Consider the following 17641-nt stretch of genomic DNA (forward strand, 5'->3'; position numbering starts at 1 on the left):
CCTGAAACTTAACCCTCTCGTTGTCTTGGTCTCCTCAACTCAGCATAACCCTTTCACTGATGCCTTTCCCTTCTCCAGCTCACACTTTAACATGTTTCCCTGCTGCCTTCTAGCCGCCTGTTGTTTATGGACATGTCTTTTCACTCACCCATCACGAAGGAGCTACAGGAGCTTGAGGATAGACCAATATTTTAGGAATCGCTTCTTCCCTTCCAGGATCAGATTTCTGAATGGTCCATGAACTAATGAGCACTACCTCTTATCTATCTGCCACACAGGAGATTCTGCACGTGCTGGAGAAGAGTTCACTCCGAATGATTTGAGTCCTAATGAAAGGGCTCAACCCAAAATGTTGATTGTTTATGCCTCTCCCTAGATGTTGCCAGACGTGCTGAGCTCCTCCAGCATTTTGTCTGTGTTGATTTAACTACCGAGCTACCTAAATGTATTTGTTATTGTAAATTATAGGAACTTATTAATGTATTGCACTGAACCGCTGCCTCAAAGTCACACATTTCACAACATGTCAGTGATTATAAACCTGCTTGTGATTTTTTTGCGTGCCCTGCACCGCATTACTTTCTCTGCCTTGCTTCCCCCCACCCCCGCCCCCGCATTCCTCCTCTCCCTTTATCCCTGCCCTGACAATGTATACAACTGAAGCGGGAGTGCCCACAGGGACTGGGCTGGTTTGACAAAGGAACACAAGACAGAAACAGGAAGCATCTTGCTTCCTTTACGAGAAGCTGAGGAATTTGACCCAGTGGCCATCACCCCGGGAGCAAGTACTCCCTCCGAGGACGGATGGCCCTGTGTGGGGAGACACGGTGAGGCTGGGGCAGATATCCCAGGCGGTTCAAGTGAAGGTTGTTGGAAGCAATTTTCTCAGCAGTGGAAAGTGATTTGCTCTCAGGAAGGGTCGTGGAACGGAGCTGGTAAGAACATGAATTAATTTTACAGCTGGAGTGACTCCTTTTCAGGGCAGAGTAAATCATTTGTTAACTTGCATAACTTTAATTATTTTTGGAGCAGGGTTAGGGTATTAGTATGTGGGCAGTGGGAAAATTAACCTCCTTGGAGTTATCAATCTCATTACTGTAGATTCTTTGCTACTGGACCCTGCCTCTCCGGGTCCAACTCCACTTCCTGTTCTCAGAATATATGCTTCAAAATCAATTGTCTTATTATTGGTGGAAGTGGGTTTGTTTAGAATTGTGTTATGCGTGGGAATGTGTGGGGGTTGAGAGTGGAGGGACTGGGAGTCAGGTGGTGTTGCTGAGGGTAGTAGGCATTAGGGTTAGTTGTTGGGCATCAACTTTTCCTTTGTTAACTTGCGTGACTTTAGCTTTCGTTAGAGCAGGTATCTGTTTCCAAAACAAGGGCAGTCGACGATAACGCAGATACCAAGAAACCACTTACACGCAGCGGCCACTTTATTAGGTACAGATTGTACACTGACCGTATGCTTGTGCTTTTCGAAGTGTTGTGTCTTCAGGAATACTCTTCTGCACACTACTGTTGTAATGTGTGGTCATTTGAGTTACTGTCACCTTCCGGTCACCTTGAACCTCTCTGGCCATTCTCTGACCTCTCTCACAAACAAGGTGTTTTTCGCCCACAGAACTGCCAGTTACTGAGTGTTTTTCTTTTGTTTTATGCACTATTCTCTGCAAACTCTAGAGACTGTTGTGCGTGAAAATACCAGGAGGTCAGCAGCTTCTCAGATAATCAAACCAAAGTGTCTGGCACCAACAATCATTCCACGGTCAAAGTCACATTTCTGCCCCACTCTGATGTTTGGTTTGAACAGCAACTGAACTTGATCATGTCTGCATGCTTTTATACGTTGAGTTGCTTTCACATGATTAGCTGATTAGATATTTGCAATAACGAGCAAGTGTTCAGGTGTACCAATAAAGTGGCCTCTATTTAGAGGAAACTTTCCCATTTATTTTGCTAAAGACTAGAGTGATATCTGTTGGCGGTGCCTTGAAGTGAAGTCCAGCTGGCATGCCAGTTTGGATCAGCTGATTTTCTTTATTGCTTTAGCCTGAGATGGGAAGTCAGGTGTTCAAATCCCTCTTCACTGACCTGATAAAATCAAGGCTGACAATTCTCCCTAGCACAGTGTTGAGTCTACACTGATAGAGGTGTCATCACGGAGTACGGAAGACTCCTGCACTTCAGCTCGTGATGTTGTGTCGACCTTTTAACCTACTTTGAAATCTATCAAACCCTTCCCCCCTGCATAATCCTCTATTTTTCTTTTGTCTATATACATAACTAAGTGATTCCTAAATGTCCCCGAAGCATCTGCCTCTGGCAGGTTGTTCTACACACCCACCACTCTGTGTAAAAGACCTGCCTCTGAAATCCCCTCTATGCTTTCATCCATTCGCCCTAAAATTATGCACTCTGGTGTTAGACATTTCTGCCTGGGAAAATGTCTCTGGCCGTCCACTCTATCAATGCCTCTCATCATCTTGTACATCTCTATTAAGTCACCTCTCATCCTCCTTCACTCCAGAGAGAAAAGCCTGAGCTTGCTCAACTTTTCCCCATAAGAAATATTCTCCAGTCCAAGCAGCATCCTGCTGAATCTCCTCTGCACCCTTTCTAAAGCTTCCACATCCTTCCTATAATGTAGGATTTCTTAATCGGGGTTCTGTGAGAGGTTGCTAGGGGTTCCACGAGAGTTCATGATTTTAAAAAAACATTGTTTTTTGAACTTCGCAGTAGTGGGCGGTGACCGAGCAGCCCTGTTAGCAATCTCATTGGAGGTCTCTCAGCACAGTGTGGCAGTGCACAGTCCGACCGTGTTTATTTGCTTGAGTCCATTCTCAGTTTTTAACACGAGATGGGGAGGCTGTTGATAATTGGTGAGCACTTTATTGCACGGAAGGGAGAACGGTAGGCTAAGAATTGGTGAGCACCATATTACACAGAGGGGAGGACGGTAGGCTGATAATTGGTCAGTGCTGTATTGCACGGAGGTGAGGACAATAGGCTGATAATTGGTCAGCGCTGTATTGCACGGAGGGCAGGATGGTAGGCTGGTGAGGAGCATGAAATGCATTTTCTAAGCATCGAATGGACTCGCCCAACTTGAATTACCTCTCCCTCTTGAATTACCTCTCCCAACTTCCCCTTGTGTGCCACAGCCTGACTTATAGGAGTGAACAAACTACCAGTGTAGTAGAAAATTGGATGGAAATTTTCATTCTAAAGACGGTCCAGTTTGGCGATTTTTGAAGAGTAGGCATGAGATGGAAGAGGAGGATTCTAGGTCTAGGCCTACGGACAATTCTGATAAGGTTAACAATGAAGAGTTACAATCTTCTGAGTCATTTCACTGTACTAGTGCAACAACGGACACAGAAAGCCTGTCTTTATAATGAAAGCTACTTATCAATGGGTTTTACATGGAATGGTGATCCAAGTTGTCCAATTCCATGCTGCCTCATCTGTGGCAAACACCTTACAAATGGCTCCAGCAAAATTGAAAAGAAACATAACCTTGGCAATCATGGAGATGACTTGCAGTGGACTGAAATGCGTGAGCATATAGACATTAAGAAAGAGGATGTGCTGGAGTTTTTGAAAAGCATTAAAGTTAGATAAGTCATTGGGACCAGATGAGGTATACCCCAGGCTACTGTGGGAAGTGAGGGAGGAAATTGTTGAGCCTCTTGTGGTCTTTAAGTCATCAATAGGAATGGGAGAAGTACCGGAGGATTGGAGGGTTGCAAATGTTGTTCCCTTGTTCAAGAAAGGGAATAGAGATAACCCAGGAAATTATAGACCAGTGAGTCTGACTTCAGTGGTGGGCAAATTGTTGAGAAGATCCTGAGAGGCAGGATTTATGAGCATTTGGAGAGACATAATCTGATTAGGGATAGTCAGCATGGCTTTGTTAAGGGCAGGCTGTGCCTTACAAGCCTAATTGAATTCTTTGAGGATGTAACAAAACACATTGATGAAGGTAGGGCAGTGGATGTAGTGTATATGGATTTCAGTAAGGCATTTGAAAAGGTTCCCCATGCAAGGTTTAGGTTTTGCTAAGTGCTTTGAAGATGGAGGATGGCTGTAGGAACTAGCCTACTTTACTTAACAGATATTTTCAACATATGAACCAGTTGAACAAGTCTATGCAAGGCCCTGGCGAAAATATTTTGACTTCAAGTGACAAGATTCTTGGATTTAAAGGGAAAATGAAACTTGGAAAAATCCTGTTGCAAAAGAAATCTTGAAATGTTTCCACTGCTGCTTGGGCTTGAGAGTGAGGAAGGATATCGGACAATCTCAGGTCTTATTGAAAATCACCTGGAAGAAATGCAGAACAAAATTGAACAGTAATTTCCCTCCCTTTCAACACAAATGCATGACTGGGTGAGGGATCCTTTCTCTGAATCTTCTGCTCAGCCTGAGAACTTGACTTTGAGAGAAGAGGAAGAACTTTGTTAGCTGCACTCTGATCCAGCACTCGGGATGAGATTTTCTGACCTGCCCATGGACAAGTTCTGGATTTCTGTGAAAGAAGAATATCCTGTCATTCATAGGAAAGCAATGAACATTTTGCTGCAGTTTTCAACTTCTTACATATGTGAGCAAGCTTTTTCTTGTTTAACAAGCATCAAGAGCAAGGATAGATATCATCTCATTTCAGTTGAAAGTGAAATCTGTGTGTGCTTATCTCAAGTTGACCCATAGAAATGTATTTTAAGACATAAGACAAAGGAGCAGAAGTCGGCCATTCAGCCCATCGAGTCTGCTCCACCATTTTATCATGAGCTGATCCATTCTCCCATTTAGTCCCACTCCCCCACCTTCTCACCATAACCTTTGATGCCCTGGCTGCTCAGATACCTATCAATCTCTGCCTTAAATACACCCAATGACTTGGCCTCCACTGCCGCCCGTGGCAACAAGTTCCATAGATTCACCACACTCTGACTAAAAAAATTTCTTTGCATTTCTGTTCTGAATGGGTGCCCTTCAATCCTTAAGTCATGCCCTCTCATACTAGACTCCCCCACCATGGGAAACAACTTTGCCACATCCACTCTGTCCATGCCTTTCAACATTCAAAATGTTTCTATGAGGTCCCCCCTCATTCTTCTAAACTCCAAGGAATACAGTCCAAGAGCGGACAAACGTTCCTCATATGTTAACCCTCTCATTCCTGGAATCATTCTAGTGAATCTTCTCTGAACCCTCTCCAACGTCAACACATTTTTTCTTAAATAAGGAGCCCAAAACTGCCCACAGTACTCCGTGAGGTCTTATCAGTGCCTTATAGAGCCTCAACATCACATCCCTGCTCCTATACTCTATTCCTCTAGAAATGAGTGCCAACATTGCATTCACCTTCTTCACCACCGACTCAACCTGGAGGTTAACCTTAGGGGTATCCTGCACGAGGGCTCCCAAGTCCCGTTGCATCTCAGAACTTTGAATTCTCCCCCCATTTAAATAATAGTCTGCCCATCTATTTCTTCTGCTAAAGTGCATAACCATACACTTTCCAACATTGTATTTCATTTGCCACTTCTTTGCCCATTCTCCCAACCTATTCAAGTCTCCCTGCAGACTCTCTGTTTCCTCAGCACTACCGACCCCTCCACCTATCTTTGTATCGTCAGTAAACTTAGCCACAAAGCCATCTATTCCATAATCCAAATCATTGATGTACAATGTAAAAAGAAGCAGCCCCAACACGGACCTCTGTGGAACACCACTGGTAACCCGCAGCCAACCAGAATAGGATCCCTTTATTCCCACTCTCTGTTTCCTGCCAATCAGCCAACGCTCTATCCACGTATGTAACTTTCCCGTAATTCCATGGGCTGTTACCTTGTTAAGCAGCCTCATGTGTGGCACCTTGTCAAAGGCCTTCTGAAAATCCAAATATACAACATCCACTGCATCTCCCTTGTCTAGCCTACTTGTAATTTCCTCAAAAAATTGCAATAGGTTTGTCAGGCAGGATTTTCCTTTAAGGAATCCATGCTGAGTTCTGCCTATCTTGTCATATGCCTCCAGGTACTCTGTAACCTCATCCTTGACAATCGACTCCAACAACTTCCCAACCACCGATGTCAAGCTAACAGGTCTATAATTTCCTTTTTGCTTCCTTGTCCCCTTCTTAAATAACGGAGTGACATTTGCAATCTTCCAGTCCTCCGGAGCCATGCCAGAATCTATTGACTTTTGAAAGATCATTGCTAATGCCTCCGCAATCTCCATAGCTACTTCCTTCAGAACAGGAGGGTGCATTCCATCTGGTCCAGGAGATTTATCTACCTTTAGACTATTCAGCTTCCTGAGTACTTTCTTTGTCGTAATTGTGACTGTGCACACTTCTCTTCCCTGACACCTTTGAGTGTCCGGTATACTGCTGATATCTTCCTCAGTGAAGACTGATGCAAAATGCTCGTTCAGTTCCTCCGCCATCTCCTTATACCCCTTTACAATTTCTCCAGCATCATTTTCTATTGGTCCTATATCTACTCTCACCTGTCTTTTACTCTTTATATACTTGAAAAATCTTTTAGTATCTTCTTTGATATTATTTGCCAGCTTCCTTTCATAGTTCATCTTTTCCCTCTTAATGACCTTCTTAGTTTCCTTTTGTAAGCTTTTAAAAACTTCCCAATCCTCTGTCTTCCCACTAATTTTCGCTTCCTTGTATGCCCTCTCCTTTGCTTTAACTTTGGCTTTGACTTCTCTTGTCAACCACGGTTGCATCCTTTTTCCATTTGAAAATTTCTTCTTTTTTGGAATATATCTGTCTTGCACCTTCCTCACTTCTTGCATAAACTCCGGCCACTGCTGCTCTGCCGCCTTTCCCGCCAGTGTCCCTTTCCAGTCAACTTTGGCCAGTTCCTCTCTCATGCCACTGTAATTTCCTTTACTCCACTGAAATACCGACACATCGGATTTTGGCTTCTCTTTCTCAAAGTTCACAGTGAACTCAATCATGTTATGATCACTCTATCCTAAGGGTTCCTTCACCTCAATCTCTCTAATCACCTCTGGTTCATTACACAATACCCAATCCAGTACAGCCAATCCCCTGGTGGGCTCAACAACAAGCTGTTCTAAAAAGCCATCTCGCAGACATTCTACAAATTCTCTCTCTTGAGATCCAGTGCCGACCTGATTTTCCCAAACCACTGGCATGTTAAAATCCTCCACAATTATCATAACACTGCCCTTCTGACAAGCCTTTTCTATTTCCAGTTGTAATTTGTAGTCCACATCACTGCAGCTGTTTGGAGGCCTATAAATAACTGCCATCAGGGTCCTCTTACCCCTGCGATTTCTTAGATCAACCCATAAAGATTCTGCACCTTCTGATCCTGTATCACCTCTTTCTAATGATTTAATATCATTTCTTACCAATAAAGCCACGCCTCCCCCTCTGCCTGCCTGCCTATCCTTCTAATACACCGTGTATCCTTGGATGTTCAGCTCCCAGAGACATGCATCCTTTAGCCACATCTCAGTGATGGCCACAAACTTTCCCTTGTGTTTCCCTTATGATTTTAAAAAATTTATGAAAGAGAAGTAAAGTGTAATTTCTAAGCTTAACTATCTGTTTTTTTCAAGAAAGGTTGACTAAAAATTCATTCTTTACTCAAAAGAGGATGACAATTATTTTTGGATTATTATATTTACAACTTACTGATCACGCTAACGTACTGTCAGCTGTAGATATAAAAATTTTTATGCAGGGATTCCCTGAGACCTGAAAATTATTTCAAGGGTTCCACCAAGGCAAAGAAAGTTGAGAAAAACTGCTATAATGAAACAAACAGAACTGAACACACTACTTCAAGTGTGGTCTAACCAGAGTTTTATAGAGCTGCAAAATTACCTCGTGGATCTTGAACTCAATCCCCTGATTAATGAAGGCCAAAACACCATATGCCTTCTGAACACCCCTATTGACTTGTGCATAGCGTTGAAGGATCTATTGATGTGGACTCCAATGTGGCCTCTGTTCCTCCACACCGCCAAGAATCCTGACATTATCTGGGTGAGACATTGAGACAGTTGTACTTCGAGAAGTAACTCATTGTGAGTGGTCATACAAGATTCCCTAAAGGTCAACTTGCTGGAATGACGGAGCAGACTAAATGGACTGAATGGCCTAATTCTGCTTCTATATCTTATGGTGGCTAAAATGAGATGAGATGTCGTGAGTAAATGTAAGGTACTATAGAAAAACAAGTAGATTTAAAAGATCCCACGGCATTTTGCATTTCTGTGCAACGTCAGCAATCTGTTACGTTCACTCTGTTTCTATCTCCTCAGATGCTGCATGATTTTCTGAGTATTTTCACAATTCTCTTTTATTTCACATTTCTAGCAAGAATCAGAATCAGCTTTATTACTACTCACACCTGCTGTGAAATATCTAGCTTGAGATCTTTTATCTTTCTGCTATTCTTATTACTATTTAGATGAACACAGCATGTTAACAAGCCCTTCAGCCCAACTGGCCCCTGCTGACCACAGCATCCTCCCTGCAAGTGGCAGACATATTTAAAATTGCAAAACAAGTTTTACTTTACATCCCCGCCGGATCATTCAGCAGTGATTAACAAGTCTTCACCGCCACCCCTCAGCAGCGAGAGAGCAGGGTAGCATAACAGTGAGTGCAATTGCTTTACTGCACCAGTGATCACTGATTGTGGTTCGATTCCCGTCACTGTCTGTAAAGGATTTGTACATTCTCCCCGTGACCGCGTGGCTTTCTTCTGGATGTTCCTGTTCCCTCCCATATTCCAAAGACGTATGGATTAGTAAGTGTTAGTAAGCTGTGGCATGCCATGTTGGCACCAGGAGGGTCAGGACAATCGCAGGCCACCCCAGCACATCCTTGGACCGTGTCGGTCATTGACGCAAATGACGCATTTCACTGTTTGCTTCAATGTACGTGTGACAAATAAAGCTAATCTTTATCTTTATCTCTCTCAGGCAGAACCTTGTGCATTTAAGATTTTCTTGGCTTCCTGCCAGGCATTCTCTCTCCTCCCTCCACCTCACCCTTTTTCACTGTGGTCCCAGTTTTGATTCTACCTGGCTATCATCCACTTTTGACCAGACCCCTTTATAATAAGATGGACCCTTGACCTCACAATCTGCGTCGCTATGTTCTTGCACTGCACTTTCTCTGTAGCTTTCACACTGTATTGTGTGCAAAGCAAGCTTTCCACTGCTTCTCAGTATGTACGATAATGATAAACCGATTTCGATACCAATGACTTTGACCAAAATATTAAAAAACACAGAGCAGGACTCGGGAGGAAATAGCTAATACAAGGGACATAATTTTAAGGTAATTGGACAATGCGTGGAGGGAGTGTTAAAGCTAGGTTCATTACACGGAGTGGAACGCCCTGCCAGGGGTGGTGGTTGGGGCAGATACACTAGGGACATTTAAGAGACTATTAGATAGGCTCATGGATAAAAGAAAAATAGAGATCTAAGTGGGATGGAATAGCCGGCTGGTGGCGTAGTGACATCAGTGCCGGACTTCTGAGCGGAGGTTCCCGAGTTCGAATCCAGCCGGCCCCCTTGCATGCTGTCCATCCGTGCTGGGTTGAACGTCGAGCTAGCAACTCGGCCTCGTAAAAATAAGAAAGCCTGCTAAAAAAAACGCTGTCATGACGGCGTCCCAATGACTCCACTTGGCTTTCTTATCTTCTCTTATGTGGGAAGGAATGGTCAGATTGATCTTAGAGTAGGTGAAAGTTCGGCACAACACCATGGGACAAAGGGCCCATACTCTTCTATGTTTTATATTCTAAAACACTTTGGGCCAAGGAACCTGGACTGTTCTATGGTCTATGTTTGAACTGTGTCCCATCAGTGCACGGGAGCACGGGAAGAAGAGGCGACTTCACACAGGCCCGCAATTGAAGATTAAAAAAACAGTGCTTCATGGCAGTTTTTGGAGATTGAAGATCCCAGTCAGTGAACGGGATTGTGAATAAAAATAAGGCAGGGGCAAGCGAAGTGGACATTGTGTGAGTTGTCCAGTGTTAGAATGGCTTTGGCTCGTCAGGCTTGGGCGAAGTAAGTATCCCCTTCCTCTTCTTTGTTCTTCATGCCTCACACGTTAGGACAGAGCTGGTGCAGTGAGTATATCTCCAGCAGCTGTGCTGTATTCTTTGTGTGAGATATGGGAATTCTGGAAGAATCCCAGTCTCCCGGATAACCACATCTGCACCAGGTACGCTGAGCTGCAGCTCCTCAGAGAGCATGTTAGGGAACCCGAGCTGCAGACCGATGACCTTCAGCTCATATGGGAGACTGATTATGTGATGGACAGGAGCTACAATGAGATAGTCGCCCCTAGGTTGCAGGAGACAGGTAGCTGGTCGACTGTCAGGAAAATGAAAGGAAATGGGCAGCGAGTGCAGGGTTCCCCTCAATAATATGTTTACTGTTCTGGATACTGTTGAGGGGGACAAACTATCCGGGAGGAAATGCTGTGATTGGGTCTCTGGCACCGAGTCTGGTGCTGTGGCTGAGAAGAGAAGAGAGGTGAGGAGGAGTACAGCAGTGATAGGAGATTCCATACTCAGAGGAATAGAGACGAGATTCTGTGGACACAACAGAGACACCCAGTTGGTACATTGCCTCCCAGGTGCCAGGGTCGGGGTCATTCCAAAGGGAAGGGTTGAGCAGCTAGATGTCTTGGCACCAATGACATAGGTAGGAAAGGTGAGGAGGTCCTGAAGAGAGATTTTAGGGAGCTAGGTAGAAGGCTACAATGTAAGACCATTAGGGAAGGTAATCTCTGGATTGCTGCCTGCGCTACATGCCATTGAGGGTAAGAATAGGAGCATCTGGCAGATAAATATGTGGCTGAGGAACTGGTGCAGGGGGCAGGGGTTCAGATTTCAGGATCATTGGGACCTTTTCTGGGGGAGGTACAACCTGTACAAAAGGGATGGGTTACACTTGAACCTGAGGGGACTAATATTCTTGCTGTCAGGTTTGCTAGAGCTGTTCAGGAGGGTTTAAACTAATTTGGCAGGGGGATGTGAACCCGAGGGACAGGGCTGAGGATGGGACAGTTGGTTTACAAATGGAAGCTTTGTGCAGTGAAACTGCTAGAAGGGACAGGCTGATGGTAGGGCAAAATTGCAGACAACAAAATGAGTTGCAATGTGGAAGGGGGACAAAATCAAAATGGGTGATGAATACAGGATTGAAGGTGTTACATCTGAATGCACGCAGTATACGGAATAAGGTAAATGAACTTGTAGCACAGTTAGACTGGCATGTATGGCATTGTGGTCATCGTTGAATCGTGGCTGAAAGAAGATTATAGCTGGGAGCTTAACATCCAAGAATATACATTGTGTTGAAAGGACAGGCAGGTAGACAGACAGGGTGGTGTGGCTGTGTTGGTAAAATTGAAATCAAATCCTGAGAAAGAGGTGACATAGGATTGGAAGATGTTGAATCATTGTGGGTAAAGCTAAGAAACTGCAAAAGTAAAAAAGACCCTGGTGGGAGTTATATACAGGACTCGGAACACTAGCAAAGATGTGGGCTACAAATTACAATGGAATATAGAAAATGAATGTCAAAAGGGCAATGTTCCAAAAGTCATGGGGGATTTCAATATCCAGGTAGACTGGGAAAATCAGGTTGGTGCTGGATCCCAAGAGAAAGAATTTGTAGAATGCCCACAAGATGGCTTTTTAGAGCAGCTCATGGTTGGCCCACTCGGGGATCAGCTATTTTGGATTTGGTTTTGTGCAATGAACCAGAATTGATTAAGGAGATTAAGGTAAAGGAACTCTTGGGAGCCAGTAGTCATAATCTGATAGAATTTAACCTGCAATCTGAGAAGGAGAAGCTAAAGTCAGATGTATCAATATTACAGTGGAGTAAAGGGAATTTCAGAGGCATGAGAGAGGAGCTGGCCAAAGTTGATTGGAAGGGGACACTAGCAGGGATGACGCCAGAGCAGCAATGGCTGGAGTTTCTGGGAGCACTTCAGTAGGCACAGGATAGATACATTCCAAAGAAGAAGAAGTCTTCTAAAGGCAAAATGATGCAACCATGGCTGACAAGGGAAGTCAAAGCCAACATAAAAGTAAAAAAAAAAAGAGGGCATATAATAGAGCAAACAATAGTGGGAAGTTAAAGTATTGGGAAGCTTTTAAAAACCATCAGAAAGCAACTAAAAAAGAGGGAAAAGATGGAATACGAAGGTAAGTTAGCTAATAATATTAAAGAAGATGCTAAAAGTTCCTTCAGATATATAAAGAATAAAAGAGAGGTGACAGTAGATATTGGGCTGCTGGAAAAAGCTGCTGGAGAGGTAGTAATGGGGGACAAGGAAATGAAAAAGTATCTTCACTGTGGAAGACACCAGCAGTACACTGGAAGACACCAGCAGCACACTGGAAGACACCAGCAGTACACTGGAAGTTCAAGACTGAGGGGGGAGATGTGAGTGAAGTTGCCATTATTAAGGAGAAGGTGCTTGGGAAACTGAAAGGTTGCAAGGTAGATAAATCACCTGGACCAGATGGTCTACACCCCAGGGTTCTGAAAGGGTTGGCTGAAGAGATTGTGGAGGTATTAGTAATGATTTTTCAAGAATCAGTAGATTCTGGAATGGTTCTGAAGGACTGGAAAATTGCAAATATCACTCCACTCTTCAAGAAGGGAGAGAGGCAGAAGAATGGAAATTATAGGCCAGTTCGTCTGACCTCAGTGGTTGGAAAGATGTTACAAACATGGAAACATAGAAAACCTACAGCGTAATACAAGCCCTTCAGCCCACAAAGTTGTGCCGAACATGTCCTTACCTTAGAACTACCTAAGCTTACCCATAGCCCTCTATTTCTCTAAGCTCTATGTGCTTATCTAGGAGTCTCTTAAAAGACACTATCGTTTCCACCTCCACCACCTCCGCTGGCAGCCCATTCCATGCACTCACTACTCTCTGCATAAAAAAACTTACCCCTGACATCTCCTCTGTACCTACTTCCAAGCACCTTAAAACTATGCCCTCTTATGCTAGCCATTTCAGCCCTGGGAAAAGGCCTCTGACTATCCACATGATCAATGCCTCTCATTATCTTGCACACCTCTATCATGTCACCTCTCATCCTCAGTCGCTCCAAGGAGAAAAGGCATGCTCCCCAATCCAGGCAACATCCTTGGAAATCTTCTCTGCACCCTTTCTATGGTTTCTATATCCTTTCTGTAGTGAAGCGACCAGAACTGAGCACAGTACTCCAAGTGGGGTCTGAATACGGTCCTATACAGCTGCAACATTACCTCTCTGCTCTTAAACTCAATCCTACAGTTAATGAAGGCCAATGCACTGTATGCCTTCTTAACCACAGAGTCAACCTGCGTAGCAGCTTTGAGTGTCCTATGGACACGTACCCCAAGATCCCTCTGATCCTCCACAATGCCAAGAGTCTTGCCATTAATGCTATATTCTACCATCATATTTGACCTACCCAAATGAACCACCTCACACTTATCTGGGTTGAACTCCATCTGCCACTTCCCAGCACAGTTTTGCATCCCATCAATGTCCTGCTGTAACCTCTGACAGCCCTCCACACTATCCACAACACCCCCAACCTTTGTGTCATCAGCAAATTTACTAACCCATCCTCCACTTCCTCATATAGGTTATTTATAAAAATCACAAAGATTAGGGATCCCAGGACAGATCCCTGAAGCATACCACTGGTGACCGACCTCCATGAGGAATATAACCCATCTACAACCACTCTTTGCCTTCTGTGGGCAAGCCAGTTATGGATCCACAAAGCAATGTCCCCTTGGATCCCATGCCTCCTTACTTTCTCAATAAGCCTGGCATGGGGTACCTTATCAAATGCCTTGCTGAAATCCATATACACTACATCTACTGCTCTACCTTCATCAATGTGTTTAGTCACACCCTCAAAAAATTCAATCAGGCTTGTAAGGAATGACCTGCCTTTGACAAAGCCATGCTGACTATTCCTAATCATATTATGCCTCTCCAAATGTTCATAAATCCTGCCTCTCCGGATCTCCTCCATCAACTCATCAACCACTGAAGTAAGACTCACTGGTCTATAATTTTCTGGGCTATCTCTACTCCCTTTCTTGAATAATGGAACAACATCTGCAACCCTCTAAACTCTCCTGTCCTTATTGATGATGCAACGATCATTGCCAGAGGCTCAGCAATCTCCTCCCTTGCTTCCCACAGTAGCTTGAGGTACATCCCATCTGGTCCTGGTGACTTATCCAACTTGATGCTTTCCAAAAGCTCCAGCACATCCTCTTCCTTAATATCTACATGCTCAAGCTTTTCAGTCCACTGCAAGTCATCCCTACAACGGCCAAGATCCTTTTCCGTAGTGAATACTGAAGCAAAGTATTCATTAAGTACCTCTGCTATCTCCTCTGGTTCCATACACACTTTTCCACTGTCACACTTGATTGGTCCTATTCTCTCACGTCTTATCCTCTTGCTCTTCACGTACTTATAGAATGCCTTAGAGTTTTCCTTAATCCTGTCTGCCAAGGCCTTCTCATGGCCCCTTCTGGCTCTCCTAATTTCACGTTGGAGTTGATTGTTAAGGGTGTGGTTTTGGGATACTTGGAGGACCATAATAGGTTTCCTTAAGGGGAAATCTTGCCTGATAAATCCTTTGGAATTCTTTGAAGAAATAACAAGCAAGATAGTCAAAGAAGAATTGATGGACGTTGTGTATTTGGATTTTTAGAAGACCTTGTGCCACACATGAGGCTACTTAAAAAGCTAAGAGCCCATGGTATTACAGGAAAGATACTATTATGGATAGAGCATTGGCTGATTGGCAGGAGGCAAAGAGTGGGAATAAAGGGAGTCTTTTCTGGTTGGCTGCCGGTGGCTAGTGGTGTTCCACAGAAGTCTCTGTTGGGACTGTTTCTTTTTACATTATATGTTAATAATTCGGATGATGGAATTGATGGCTTTGTAGCAAATATTGCAGGTGATGTGAAGATAGGTGGAGGGGCAGGTAATGTTGAGAAAGCAGGGAGGCTGTAGGAGGGCTTAGATAGATTAGGGGAATGGCAATTGGAATAAAGTGTGGGGAACTGTATAGTCATGAACTTCGGTAGAAGAAATAAAAGCCTAGTCTGTTTTCTAAATAGAGAGAAGATTCAAAAATCCATGGTGCAAAGGGACTTGGGAGTCCTCGTGCAGGATTCCCTAAAGGTTAATTTGCAGATTAAGTTGGTGGTGAGGAAGGCAAATGTAATGTTCGTATTCGTTTCGAGACAACTAGAATATAACAGCAAAGATGTAATGTTGAGGCTTTGTAAAGCTGAGGCCTCACTTGGAGTATTGTGAGCAGTTGTGGGTCCGTTATCTAAGAAAGGTCGTGCTGACATTGGAGAGGGTTCAAAGGAGGTTCACAAAAATGATTCCAGGATTGAACAGCTTGTCATGTGAGGAGCTTTTGATGGTTCTGAGCCTATATACACTGGAATTCAAAACAATGGTGGGGGAGGGGGGCAGGAATCTCACTGAAACCTATCGAATGTTGAAAGGCCTTGATAGAGTGGATGTGGAGAGGGTATTTCCTATAGTGGGTGTCTCTAGAACCAGAGGACACAGCCTCAGATTAGAGGGACATTCATTTAGAATAGAGATGAGGAGGAATTTCTTTAGCCAGAGAGAGGTGAAGCTGGACTTTGTTGCTATAGGCGGCTTTGGAAGCCATGTCATTGGGTATATTTAAGGCAGAGGTTGATAGATTCTTGTTCAGTCAGAGTGTGAGGAGAAGGAAGGAGAGTGAGGCTGACAGAGAGATGAACCAGCCATGCTGAAATGGCTCAGCAGTCTTGATGGGCCAAATGGCCTAATTCTGCTCCAATATTTTACGTTCTTATGGTTCTATGTTTTGTTTTTGCTTCCACAGGTGCCCTCTTGGCCTGAGACCTCCAGCTGGGGCAGCAGAAGCGATGGGATGGCTGAGAAGGCCTTAAGCCAACAGTGCCCTGGTCCTGTCCCTTTCCCAGCCTCTGCACCAAGCAGTCATAGGATACTGAAGGTTCCATCCGAGGGAACGAGCCTCCCACGAGGACCGAGCTAACGAGGCCCCGATGGGCAGCTTGGAGCTAGGGGGACCAGGTGCTTCTGTCATCACGATAACATGGACAATCCCCCCATCCCGGTGTTGGGGGACCTACAACCCGATGGCTACAGACAAGAGGAGCAGTCACCAGCACAGATGGCTGCCCAGGCGCTCCTCTACCTGCTCATCCTGGTCGTCGGCCTGCCTCTCAACGCCCTGGTGTTGGCGCTGGTCTCCAAGTCGCGGCCCCTGAGGAGTGTCACCAACATGTTCGTGGTGTCTCTGGCACTGGCCGACCTGCTGCTCCTGCTGCTTGGCCCTCCCTTCGTCCTCGCCGCCATCGTTGCCCAGGCGTGGCCACTGGGCGCAACATTCTGCCAGATCTCGGGCTTCCTCACCTTCTCCCTGAGGCTGGTTTCCATCCTGTGCGTGGCAGGGATTGCGGTGGACAGGTACTATGTGATTGCCAGGCCTTTTGTACTCACCATCACCAGAGAGAAGGCAAAGAGGATGATTGCCTTCCTGTGGTGGGCCGGACTCCTCTGTGGATTGCCACCATTTTTTGGTGTAGGCCTCTACCGGTTTTCCCCTTCCAAGTGTTTGTGTGACTACAGTTGGCCGGACGGAGGTTCCAGCCTTGCTTATGGTATCTACCTTTTTACCTGGGTGTACCTGACCTCTGTGGTGGTAGTCACCACCTCCTATTGCTTGATCTACCGAATTACACGGAAGCGCCTGTCGGCCAAGGCCCAGCGGATTGCCAGCAGCCTGCCCTCTAGACAGGAAGGCAGCTTGGTCCTCACAGAGCCGAGGTCCCTCAGACTACTGCAGGCCAGCCTTCCGCGCAAGTGGGCCAGCCTCATCTCCTCCAACTCGACCTTTAACTTGAGTGCCGGGAGCGCGTCAGACATGGCGATGGAGTCCAGAACGGCGAAGACCATTGTTGGGGTAGTGGCCACCTTTGTTCTCACCTGGCTGCCGTACTTCGCCTCCAGCCTTCACCGCCGAACTCCCTCAGGGAGCGGGTCTGCCAGGACGCTGGACTTCCTCGTGACCTGGCTGACCTTCACCAACTGTGTACTGGACCCAGTTCTGTACGCTGTGCTGAACCGGCAGTTTCGACATTGCGCCAGGGAGCGGTGGAGCCAGTGGTTCAGAGTCTCTGCCCCACGGGTACCAGAGGAGGCCGCAGCACCACCCGCTCAAGGTGTGAGCAGAACCAACATGGAAGCCAGCACAGCCCCCTTCTCCATTTCACGAGGTACGGTCACCCCTCGCACCGTCTTGCTGTGCAGGTCTATCATCCACCACATGGATCCCTCAGAGCTGCCACACAACTTGATAGAGTGGCAAACTGTGTGGTGGCCTTCATTATTCAATGAACTGAGTTCAAACACCACAAGGCAATGTTGCAGCTCTATAAAACTCTGGTCAGACCACACATGGAGTGTTGCCTTCAGTTCTGGTCACCTCATTACAGGAAGGAGGAGGAAGCTTTAGAGAGGGTGCAGAGGAGATTTACCAGG

At 45.3% G+C, this 17641-nt stretch overlaps 1 protein-coding gene across 1 annotated transcript in view; it reads left to right on the top strand.

Annotated features, from left to right (window-relative positions):
- Positions 1-746: 746 nt before the first annotated feature.
- LOC140211933 (probable G-protein coupled receptor No18) overlaps positions 747-17641 on the top strand; it is a 32074-nt gene continuing 15179 nt past the window's right edge. Inside the window, exons 1-2 of the mRNA XM_072282165.1 lie at positions 747-935; positions 15960-17376. Of these exons, the coding sequence (XP_072138266.1) occupies positions 16194-17376 (1183 nt within the window). The 5' untranslated portion in view covers positions 747-935; positions 15960-16193. The remainder of the gene's footprint in view (positions 936-15959; positions 17377-17641) is intronic.

The sequence above is a fragment of the Mobula birostris genome, chromosome 18, assembly GCF_030028105.1.
Source record: "Mobula birostris isolate sMobBir1 chromosome 18, sMobBir1.hap1, whole genome shotgun sequence".
Classification (NCBI taxonomy): domain Eukaryota; kingdom Metazoa; phylum Chordata; class Chondrichthyes; order Myliobatiformes; family Myliobatidae; genus Mobula; species Mobula birostris.